The sequence below is a fragment of the Artemia sp. Qi Xiang Cuo genome, chromosome 3, assembly GCF_049724085.1.
Source record: "Artemia sp. Qi Xiang Cuo chromosome 3, ASM4972408v1, whole genome shotgun sequence".
Taxonomy (NCBI): Eukaryota; Metazoa; Arthropoda; class Branchiopoda; order Anostraca; family Artemiidae; genus Artemia; species Artemia sp. Qi Xiang Cuo.
Window position 1 is genome coordinate 39,657,529 of NC_142796.1, and position 12,486 is coordinate 39,670,014.

General features: G+C 35.7%; 1 protein-coding gene and 1 long non-coding RNA gene across 2 annotated transcripts in view; both read left to right on the plus strand.

The window, feature by feature from the left end:
- The first annotated feature begins 2,834 nt into the window (after positions 1–2,834).
- On the plus strand, positions 2,835–3,633 carry LOC148954084 (uncharacterized). The gene is made up of 2 exons (XR_016141567.1): positions 2,835–2,944; positions 3,388–3,633. It is a non-coding gene; the product is annotated as an uncharacterized LOC148954084 (long non-coding RNA).
- Positions 3,556–12,486, plus strand: part of LOC148954085 (coatomer subunit gamma-2-like) — a 66,453-nt gene continuing 57,522 nt past the window's right edge. The window contains exon 1 of the mRNA XM_089086911.1: positions 3,556–3,714. Within this exon, the coding sequence (XP_088943037.1) occupies positions 3,675–3,714 (40 nt within the window). The 5' untranslated portion in view covers positions 3,556–3,674. The remainder of the gene's footprint in view (positions 3,715–12,486) is intronic.

Consider the following 12,486-nt stretch of genomic DNA (forward strand, 5'->3'; position numbering starts at 1 on the left):
ACGTCATTCTATGCCCATAAATGAATTCCCGTCATGATCTTCTGATATGGTTCTACCGATTATGTAATCAATTTCTAAGAAATCCATTTGTCCTAGTTGATTACTTCATTCTATGCCCATAAATTAATTCCCATCATGATCTTCTGATAGGGTTCTACCGATTATGTAATAAATTTCTCAGAAATCCATTTGTCATAGTTGATTACGTCATTCTATGCCCATAAATGGATTCCCGTCACGAGCTCCTTATAGGGTTCTACCGATTATGTAATCAATTTCTCGGGACTTCTCTCCCTTCGATTACGCAATCAATATATCTCTTCCCCACCTTCCCCTTCGAAACATCAAATTAATTCCCCTTTCGTGAATCAATAATTCCCCTTAGAAACAACAAATTAATTCCCCATTTCTTGAATCAATAATTCCCCTTAGAAACAACAAATTAATTCCCATTTCGTGACATATCAATCAATCTTGACATTACCTGTCAGACATTATTAAACTTCGCCTGGAAACAATTTGATTAATGATTGACAGTACTGTCAGACATTATTAAACTTTGCCCGGAAACAATTTGATTAATGACTGACAACACAGGTGTTCCAAATTCCCAATCTCTTTTAATTAACCACGTGTTCTCCCTAATGACTCTATGCACATGGCCAAAACAACAACAACAACAACAACATCGACCTTGGAAATTTAGGTCATTGACCCCATTAACCACGTGTTCTCCCTAGGGAGGCTATGCCCATATAAGGAGTTCGTTCAGTATCAATAGGGTCGTTTCTACTCATAACTGAAAAGCGGCCTCGTATAGATTTATGCTAGTGAAGAGGAGGAGGCTAGAGGGTTACCAGATCATGATAGAGAGATGTTTAATGGTTCATTTAAAATATATTTCTAATAATCTACATGTTTTTCATAACTACCATCTGCAAGTGCCATACGGCACTAAAAGTGGCACTTTCTGTGTCACTTCTCAATGGGCGGGGCTAACGGGCTACCAGAACATCGTAGACAGATGTTTAATAGCTTATATAAAAGCTACTGCTCATATTTACGTGCTTTCAAATTATCTTAAAACATAAGCATAAAATAAATATTTTTTTTATAACCGCCAAGTCATTGAACAGCATACGGTAATAATGGATTGATTTATCAGGTATTATTTTGGTCACACCAGCTATAATTCTAATAGTGGGTAATATACAATCTTAAATTTTAAGAAATATGCTTCAACATTTCTCGAAATGAAGATCAAATAAGCCATAACATGAATTCCAGAAATCTGGTTTTCTCTCTATACAAGAGAGAATTATGACATGTTCTTTTCAGAACCAAAACGAGAGTCAATCATTGGACTGAGCTATTGAGCAGAAGTGATACCATATTATAAAAAAAAGAAAGAAAGAGAAAAAAAATATCCTACAATATTTCACTTTTATACTGTAAAAAGTGTCATTAATCGGTTTACTTTTACTGTACCAAAACTCCTATATTGTTTTGTGTTTTCAGTAAAGCGCTAGTTTTCTATAATCCTACAAACACAGGGAAATACAACTAGTTGGTTTATTTGTACTAGTTTAGTTGATATACGGTATGTTAGATAGACTGTGAAGCAATAATTTTTGTTCGCTTTAAGTTTCGTTGTTTACAGAAAATTACAGAAAATTATTAGAGAAAAAATTTGTTTTTAAAATCAATCTTTGCCTTTTTTTTTTAATTGCAGAAGCAACACTGCAAAGATCCTTTAATTTTTTGAAGGGGGATGGGTAGACCCCCTCATATGCGGAATAATTTATGTTCGTTTTGATATCGCTCCTTACTTTTAGTGGGAAAACAACTTTTTTTTTATATTTAATTTCTGATCATTTTCAAATGATGCCGAGAAATCCATGCTACAAAAATGATGTACACAATTTTTGAAGGTGGATGACCTCGACACTTAGAAAAGAGCAATTATTTTTATAAAGTACATTTTTAAGATTTTCAAACCCCAATTAAAAACTCCTCCGATCGATAAAAACCTAAAAATTTTAGACATGCAGGTGTGGAAAAGCAATAAACAAGAAAAAGTTGGAAAGTAACCTAACAACCAGGAAAACATCACAGCAAAAAAAAAATGCAAACAAGTTTTTAGCATTATGATTTTTCTATATACATTGCAAACAGTTTTATCCTGTCTAATAAATAGTAAAAGTAAAGAAAATATGAAGAAATAAATATAATAATAAGTAATACTTCTTTGAATGTACAACTTTGAGTGGTTCCAGAACTATATGCCTACACTTCTCCAGCCCCTAAGTGGCAAGGGATAAGGGTATGGATTAAGTGATCTGCAGACCATACTAGAATGTTCTGGAATTTTGTTATAAACCGTGAAACTGGATGTCCTCAATTCCCTTGTGAATGGGAACGCTTGACAAGTTCAAAAAATGAGTACTTCATATTTTACAAAGATAGTGAAATAAGCGATACAAAGCATTTATAAAAGCACCAAAAGCGTGTATAAGTGTAATAAACCATCAGTAAGAGTTTTATAAGAGATACAAAGCGTTTATCAAAGCACCTGAAGCGCTTGTAAGTGACATAAACCATCAGAAGATTTTATAAATGATGCAAAGCATTTATAAAGCACCAAAAGCACTTATATGTGTTATAAAGCATCAGTAAGAGATTTATAAGGGATGCAAAGCATTTATAAAGCACCAAAAGCACTTATATGTGTTATAAAGCATCAGTAAGAGTTTTATAAGGGATGCAAAGCATTTATAAAAGCACAAAAAGTAATTATAAGTGTTAAAGAGCATGAGAAAAGTTTTTATAAGTGATACAAAGCATTTATAAAAGTATCAAAATCGTTAATAAGTGTTTTAAAGCATCAGTGAGATGGCTCGACAGGGTACGGAACATGGAGATACTTCTTTCCAGCAATTATAAGGTATACAACGCATTTATAAACGCACCAAAGGCGTTTATAAGCGTTATAAAGCATCAATAAGAGTTCTATAAGTGATATAAATCATTTATAAATCGATATATAGCGTTTATAAGTGTGCATGAGAAAGAGTTTTGTAAGTTATACAAAGCGTTTATTGGGCTATTGTACAAGGGCTATTGTACTCTATAGGACATAAGCCAGGGCAAGGCTATTATCCGCTTTTTTGTAAGACAAGGATTTTGAATTTCTTAGAAAAACTTTATTTGAGAATTAAATTGAATTCAAATGGGGTAAGACGTTTATATTATGAATCAGAGAAAAAAGGCTTAAAAATGAGCTACTAGTCAAGCAGATATAATTTAATCCCTAAAATAGTATCTAACCCCTTAGAATATCCTCTGTTCTGAAGTAACTGTGCTAAAGTATTTTTAATAGTTCCTTAGGTTTTAGGAGACAAAATATGGCAACACTGTAATCAATTTGAAAGACTGGGCGATCGGCAAAGGGTGTTTTCTTCAAAGTTTAACGACACTGAACATTGGGTGATGGCTAGGGCGATGGGCCATGAGCTATTGCTTCAGGCTGGTGGTGGATCAAGATCTAATGCAGAGATTAACTCTAACAGCGAAAGAGCATTCGTGAAGCGGCTTTCAAACTCACAGCACAATCTGTCTCTCACAAGAAAATAATTCCTTCTGAAAGCGTCTTTGGTCGATTCTTTCACTTCAGCATGGTCACTATTCCCCAAAGTCGACACGGTTACAACTCAGGTAAGCTAGAAGCTCACGAGAAAATTCTTTTGCTTTATAGAACATTACATCAAAAGCTTTTTCAGTTTGCATGTCAATAATTTTATCTCGCGTAGCTGCGGTAAGACCAGTAGCTCTAGAGAAAACTAGGTCTATCATGTGCAGCTGCTCAAACAGAGATATTGTGGTAAAAAAAAAATCCGCTAGTTGGAGTGTAGATATAAATTCAAATGTCTGAAGACTGGTTGTGAGACCGTGGGCCTGAGCCCACGTCTGAAGAATATTTAGGTAATTGATGAAACCATGGGCGTACGTAACTTCATCTCTAGGGGGGGGGGGGTCAATTCTGTGATGAAGTTATATTGGCAGTTCACAAAACCTAACATTGCCAGCAAGTTCTAAAATACCTATGAAATCTTTATTAATAAGTAATCATCGAAAATCATAAATCATCAATAAGCTTCAGCATTAATCAATCTTCTTGGATTAGAGCTAAATATTTCCGAGAAATTATGGATAATTGCTTCTTGTTTGACTTTTATTCCGTCATTCCAGCTGTTTATTTCCATCTTTTTCAGCCATCTTGCTTTTATCAACTGCTTTTTTATCTATTCAGTACGTTGTTCACCAATATATATCAGTATACCAATCTTCATTGGCATAGGCAGCATATTGTCTAGGCTGGGGGGAATCGATAGTGTGATGGAGGGCCTTTTATCAACTGCTTTTCCAACCATCTGCTTTTTCAGCCATATCTAATGTAAATTTGAAGGTCTAGGGAGGGGGCAGCTGCCCCCCTGCCCCCCCCTCCCTACGCCCATGCCGATCTTGTTGTATATCATTTCTCCAACTGAGGAACAGTTATGCCAGTGGCTTTCCGAGCATTAAAAAACAGTTGGTAATGTATATTGCTATTCGCGATAACACAATAGAGCTCTTGAAGAATGGAGGAGAAAGATGCCATTCGTCTCAAGTTCTAAATACAAGCACCCAACACAAGGTTGAGTCTATGAGCACGACGGTGAACGTAAATTGCATACACTGCAACTGCTTTAAGACCAGCTTGTATACCTGAATGTGGTTGCTCATAACACTGGCTTTATATTTTCATAGAAAAATCGAAAAAAAAACAAATTTTCCCCCTCCCCCCTCCTTTCTGGATGTCAAAAGGTAATTCCCCTTCCCCCGTCCAAAATTGTCTTGAATTGACACCAATTGGCAGGTCTCTTTTTTTTATGTTAGTCTCGCCTTTTTTATAAGTTGGTTCAAGCCAAGTCCCCCCCCCCCCCCCATTGATAAGGCCTTTCATTTGTGAAGTAGAAATGTTGGTCTTTGATTGTTGTTACAATTTTTTTTAAGTGACCTTTTAACAAATCTTGTGCTTTCTTCAAATTTTCATTTTGTAATAATCATGGGAATGTAAGATTAGGACCAGGTGCTGCCCTTCAAGATTTTTTTTTATCGATTCTTTGAATTGTCCTTCTATATAATATACTTTTGCTTGTCTATCCTGAAATCATAAGAAAATAACTGGTCTGAAATTCTCACTTTGATTGTCTCAAAGTTCAAGAAGATAAATTTCAAGATAATTCAAATACAATTCAGAACAGATTCAAGAACACACTCAAAGAAATAAAGAGTACATAATATGTATATAAAGAGGGGATCACTGCCCCAGAATTGCTCAACCGACATGTATAAGTTTTTTACAAATACTGGATCGCCTTGTTTTACTGTAATGAAAGTCGGGCACCGTGGTTTTTACAACAAGACAATAAAATGAGTCATGAAATATGAAATAGGAATAGTAAATAAATATGTTTTGAAATGAAGCTCATAATAGATTGTTGTGAAGTACACCTCTATTAGAAACGGATTTGTTTTGATTTAAAACACAATTTTTTCACACTTAAGATCAAATCAATATAATTGTGACTACTGATTTGGGGTTTCCCTCCTAAAATCAGAGGCAATGGCGGATCCAGGGGGCAAGGATCCACCCCCTAATTTATACTAAAGTAGTGTAATTTACTTAATTAACGCAAGTTTGCGTTAATTAAACTTGCTCCTAACGCAAGTTTATCGGATAAACCTAATTTACCCCCCCCTTAAAAAAAAACCTGGATCCACCCCTGATCAGAGGGGGGCTATAGCCCCAGCCTGCCCCTCCCAAATGACTCCCCTGGCCTTAATCATGAGATAAGAAAGTTTTCGTGAGTAAACTTAGAATATTTCTTTTTAAGATGCAACCATAGTCTTTTTAATTTGCAGTTTGATTGGTTTTCATGTGCTTTATAAAACAATAAAGTGTGTTAATTAATAAATATAAATTAATGTGCTTTTTTTGTTTGCTCGACCTTGACATCTATTTCGCAAAGCACAAAAAAAAAAAAATAATGATAGTCCTGCCCTGTCGTTGTTGCAACTTATACCGGATTTTGCGATGTAATACCGCAATTTGGAGAGAAATGCCGCCTTTTTTCTGATTATACCGCGAAATAACTTTGATCAGCGCATTGATGCCGCGAAATAACTTTTATGACTGAATTTATCCTAAGTAATGTCACCGTACGGGAAAAGGGACAAATGTTTCCTCTCTATTTCTAATGACATATGGCTGGATAGGTTACTGCGCAACTCGCGAAAATTCAAACAAGTAATTAATGTGCTTCCAAGAGCAAATATTTTACATATCAGTCAGGTGCCAGAATGAAAGTAATTTTCAACCATTAGTATGGTAAAGGTGTACAGACACTGCAAAGCAGAGCGAATACTATTGCAGAATTTAGTAAATAAGTAGTCAAGGGCTATCCTATCTTGCTTCTTTTGGGCATTACCTTTCCACTTTTACAGCCCAAAAGACTGAACAGCATACAGTAAAAGTAGTTAAAGCTTATAAACAATTAAAAACAAAGAAATAAAGCTTTAAACAATTTCATCTTGGGCACTTATGTTGACAAGGGTGTCATTACCTTCTTTGCTTTGGGGAGAGGGAAGAAATAAAAATACGCTGACAAATTAAAAACTGAATCATGCTGACGATTTTTTAAGGCTAGTAAATAATATTCTCTCTCGAAAAGTTGAAAATTGGAGAAAGGCATCACTACAAATTTTATTATTCATTGCATTAATTTTTTTGAAATATATTTTAAGGAAGTAAGTTGTGTAAAAACTGCTTCTGTATCGCAAAGTGTCTAAAATTAAAAAGGGGAAAAAATGAGCATCTGGTTCGAGAATGTCGTTTGGCATATTATCTGAGCCATTAAAAACTTTTCAATCTAGCATTCTCGTCTTTTGGAGTGCGTCAAACTGTCTATTTTTTCTTTAAAAAAAATATGGCGGAAGAATGGAAGTGTAGACTGGCACATGTGTCTCTTTTTTTCGTTTTCAAGGCCGGTATATAAAAGGTTCCAAAAATAGAAAAATGGGACAGAAAACGACAGTATACACCAGGGGCAGATCCTGTTTTTTAGGGGGGGGGGAGGGCAAAATAGGTTGATCCAATAAACAAATTTTAGGGGAGGGGTGTTGCAAAATAGGTTGATCCGATAAACTTGCGCTAAAAGCAAGTTTAATTAACGCAAACTTGGGTTAATTAAGTTAATTACACTACTTTAGACTACGCTAGGGGGGGGGGAGGGGTGCCCCCTCGCCCCCCTGGATCCGCTACTGGTATACACAGTATTTCTGGAGAAAGTGCCGAAAATTAAACGAATATTGATAAATAAACTTTTAATCTAGTTTAAAACAGAAAAGAGTAGATTATGCTGCTTCCAATTTTCTAGAGAATAGATGGTCTGGACGAGCTACTAGTGATGAAGAACGGACGCGAGTGCCAGAAAGTGGGAAAAAGATATGAATTTATTATTGGGGAATATTTTTCCCTTTTTTATATTGGGTGAATATCTGGCGGATGTCTCTTTTCATTTTATTCTACCTTCCTTGTTCAAAGTCCACAGCAAAATCCATCACTGAAGAAAAATGATAAAGAATAGTATCCATTTCCTAGAAAATTAGCAAGGAATTAATTGCTTTTACAAAGTAAGTTTTTTTTTAAACTAGTAACAACGTATTTGCATTACTAGTATCAAAATATACCATAAATTATACCATGTTTCGGTAGAAAGGATACCGCAAAAACACCGCTTTTATCTTCGACCGACACCGCTTTTCGGTATCGATCAAGCGGCAATACTGTACCCTTTATTCAATTGTTTCATACATTTCATTTAAATCCAAGGTTGCCACCGGTGACACTTTAGTGTCACTTTTTTTAAAAATGGCACTTTTTGGGACACCTGACACTACTAGGACATGTTTTGGCAAAAGTGACACTTTTTTTTGCTAAGTAGCACTATTTTACAAAAAAAGAATTTTTTCAGACAAAAAACCGAAAGGAAAACTGATAATGTAGATATGCATCGATATCGTTTTTCTGTCATTTAAGATTCTTATCTTAACACCGGGCTCGACAATTATTGGATGCAAGAATCTCTCTGTGGGGTGAAAACATAAACGTATTTGTCTCTATCTGTGTGTGAGAAATTTTTATATTCTTATTCTTATCACTGATAAGCGAAGATCATCCATTGATCTTCGTGTACAAAATACTTCGCAATGGAGAGGACAGAGATAGACATTTAACTGCAATGTGGTGGAGAAGCCTTCAATTGTTTTCAGTTGTTTAGTTCAACTATTTTGTGTTGTTGCAATAATTTGTAGGCTCATAGACGATAAGTCAGTCAAGCAGTTTGCAATTCTTGAGTGGGTCCGAATTCAATTTTTATGTTTTATTAGTTGAGGGTTGACTACAATTCAAAGAAGAAAAGAGGAAGAAAAGCTAAGAGTGTATTTTCGCACCACTATTTTAATAGGTGTTACTATGTTAACTAGTCACTGGGCTAGTGACTGCTTAACTTTACGCGTCTTTTCATCGATTTCCGTGACTGGAGCTCTTGAAGCCCAGTGATTGAAAAGCTCACTGGTGACATTACACAACGACTCAGCAACGCAAAAACATCCACTGAGCTAGTCCCCGAAGCCGTGCCACGCCGACATAACGTCGGTGAATGTGTAGTTTAGTATTGGCGGCGGGACGCCGCCTAGCGCACCGAAATTTTGTTGGCGGCGCGCCAATTTTTTTGATTAAAAATAATAATAAAAATTCCACTTTACCAAGCACGTTCAACCTCGAATTTAGTAAGAATTTTTAAATAGTTGGCTAAAAACAAACAAGAACAATATGACAAAACAGGAGTTTGTTGGGCCGTGCGGAAAGTGTTTATGTTCACCGTCGATCAGACCAAGTAGAATTCTCATTTTTAGCCACTAGACCCGGTGAAACCTATGTTGTGTTTATGTTTTACATCGCATTGTTCCTATAAAATCCCGTGTTTAGTCATTTCCTTCTTGTTAATGATTTGGGCTAATTTGTGTATAACTTTCAAAGTTTGAAGTTCAAACATCTCCTGTTCGTCAAATACATACGAAAAGGAAGTGAAAAAAACAAATAACATCATCGAAAAAACATTTTATACAAGTCAGATACCATGGCTTAACAACAATTTTAGATCAGCGGTTACATCACTTCAGTTACAATTGATGTAACAAAAGTGAGTTTGTTCACTCTGCCTGGAGCCATTGATCTTTTTGCAGTCACTATCAGTCTTGTCGTGCTAAAAAGCCGTTTAGCTGGGGCACTTGTAGCCGGTACAGCCAGAACTTTACGAGCGTAAACTGCCACTCGCGGGATCTGATACTAGCATTGGACATTGGGGTCCCACAGAATGTCGCAAATGGGCTTCTTCCTTGTATCTGCTGAAATAAGTTGTTTTTTAAGGGAGAACACACCTGCACCTTTACCATAGGGCTCCTGCGCTCTACACTACAGGAGGAACTAAACTGCACCTTTACCCTCTTTTCTTATCAACACGGAATAACCCTCTAAAATTCTTTCCTGAAAGAAGTGGTCAAGTTATGACGTTTCAAGTCAAAGTTTAAGGCTACATCAACTTCAGTGTGCTCTGCTAAGTGTGCAAAAAAAAAAATGTAATTAATTTCTATAGATATATTTCTATACTAGCTCTAGATAATCTACCAAGCGGGAAACTACCACAAATCACCATCAATAAATAAATTAAACCCAAAACGAACAGAAAGTACAATAAATAACCGAGTCAAACTCATAGAAATTAACGAGCAGAAACTAACATAAGTTGGGCTCAAAACCCCTATGGCTTCCCAAGGCCAGAACATAATTTGCACTTTAATAAAAAATATATAGATGTTTTTACTTATATAGCTTTAATAATCAAATCAAACTAACATTTTCATTACTAAATATCAGTGTATGTATATTAAACTGACAATGCACATTCATTTGTATTTTTTTTCAGTAAAGTGCATATTGTTTTCTGGCCTTGGGAAGCCATAAGGATTTTGAGCCCAACTTATGTTGATTTCTGCTCCTTTTGAATTTGACTTGGTTATTTATTATAATTTCTGTGCGTTTTGGGTTTCATTTATTTATCGATGCTGATTTGTGGTAGTTTCCCGCTTGGTAGATTATTTGATTTTAATTTTTCTCATTTTTTTGTTTAATGGGGTTATGTACTGTTCTTTGAAAAACGTGTTTTGTGAAAAAGCTTTCTAATTAAATTCTGTTCGTTTATATTGACATAGTCTTTTCAGGGAAAAAGAAAATAAAAATCTTTTCGTTTTTTTAAGAATTTATAGTTTGGCCTGCTATTTGTATGCTGGAAAAAAAAATTTCAGCAATTTTTAACAACACAGACCCTTTTAAAAATCTGGACTCAAATAGTAGTGTTTAATTTAGTTTCATACCTCCTCTAGTTGATCTGAAATGGAAAAGTTGATAACATTTGCAAAAAAATTTTTTTACTTTCTTTGATAGCTTGGATACACTTACGCTATTTTGATTTGGTCAAATTTTAAGAGCAGAAGAAGCCTCAAAAGTTTGAACATAACACCCTCAGTCGTACTTGGTATACTGTTGAGATGCCTTATTGGTAATTAGCATTAATACTGTGCATTTTTATTTAATATTAAAGAAACATTTACTTTTTAAAAATAAAGGCAATTTGGTGGGGGGGGGTGGGAGGGGGATTAGTTTCCCTTCAATCACTTTCGACTATTAAAAAGGACATCAGCCCTTTCTATTTTCAATCGAATGAGCCCTTTTTGAAGTTCCTACGACAACTCCTTTGATACGAAGTATCCTGGTCTAAACAACAACAACAACAAAAAAATTATACATTATACCCACATCGATCTCTACTATAAAAATGTCAAGCCTTCCAATCACTTGCGATTATTAAAAAGGGCATTAGGCTTTTCGATTTCCAATCGAAAGAGCCTTTTTTGAAGTTTCTACGACAACACCTTCTATAAAAACCTTATATACCCCCAGGGCATAAATTACAACCCTTACCCTAAGGGCTGTGAGGGTGGTTGTCATCCTCTAAGACCTAAATTCCAGAACTTTCAACTACGTTAAACAAAATGGCTATCTCAAAATTTTGATTGGATGTGTTTGGGTAAATGGTGGGCGTGGAAGGGGTGTTAGTTGCCTTCCAATCATTTTCGACTATTAAAAAGGGAACAAGCCACTCCAATCTCTAATTGAATGAGCCCTTTCTAAGTTTCTACAACAATTTCTTCGATATGAAGTGCCCTGGTCTAAAAAAAAAATTAATAAATAATACATTTTGCCAACATCGTTCTTATATACCCCCAGGGCATAACTTAAAACCCTTGCCGTAAGGGTTGGGGGGGAATAACCTTCTCAAAAAACATATTTTTTATCTGGAACTCAATTACGCTGAACAAAATAGCTGTCTGAAAATAGTGATTGGATGTGTTTGGTGAACTGGTGGGCGTGCAAGGAGTGTTAGTTGGCTTCCAGTCCCGTTCGACTATTAAAAAGGGCACTAGACTTTCCAATTTCAAATGGAATGTTCTCTATTTGAAGTTTCTACGACTACTCTTTCGATACGAAGTGCCCTGGTATGAAAAAAAAAAATATATAAATACTACATTGTGCCAACATTGTTCTTTACTTAGGCAGCTCGATTACACTGCCTATGATAACATCCTGAATTGCCTAATGCTCTTTTACCTACCTCTTTTTATGCGAAAAATCAGAAACAAAAATGAACAGAATTTTAAAGTGGAAGGTAGAATTTTTGTTTCAATAAAAATTTCTTCTTCTCCTTCCTACGAATCGATAGAGAGGGCGAGCTTTATTTATATTTAATAAACTGATTAGCCGGTTTGAGGGTTGAGGCCCGATGGTCTATCTCTATACCCAAAAAAGAGAGGAAAAAAACCGCAGCGGCGTAGTGACGCCGCCGCCGACAGAATCAGCGGTGGCGTCAGCGCGCGGATGCAAGCTCGGCGGCGCGCCACCGGGGTGTTTTCGGCGCCGCGCCGCCGACCTTTCGGCGCGGCTTCGGGGTCTACACTGAGCTTACTGGTGTCCCACAATAATATCTAGTGACCTCTTCAGTGACTTGGCCAGTGACGCAAAAAAGCGCTCTAACATTTCCGTTCATATTTTTCATATTTTTCTTTGAACTCTTGGCAATGAAAAAATGAAAATCCATACATAACCATCATAATAAAATTAAAGTTCATACCAAAACTTCCTTTATCTTTAATCCTATGCAATCATTAGCAAAATCACAATCTAATTTCACTTATTTTTCTTACTTAAATTTTTGAATTTGGACGCACTTCCTCATTATAGTTATTATATTCCCACTAATATTTGAT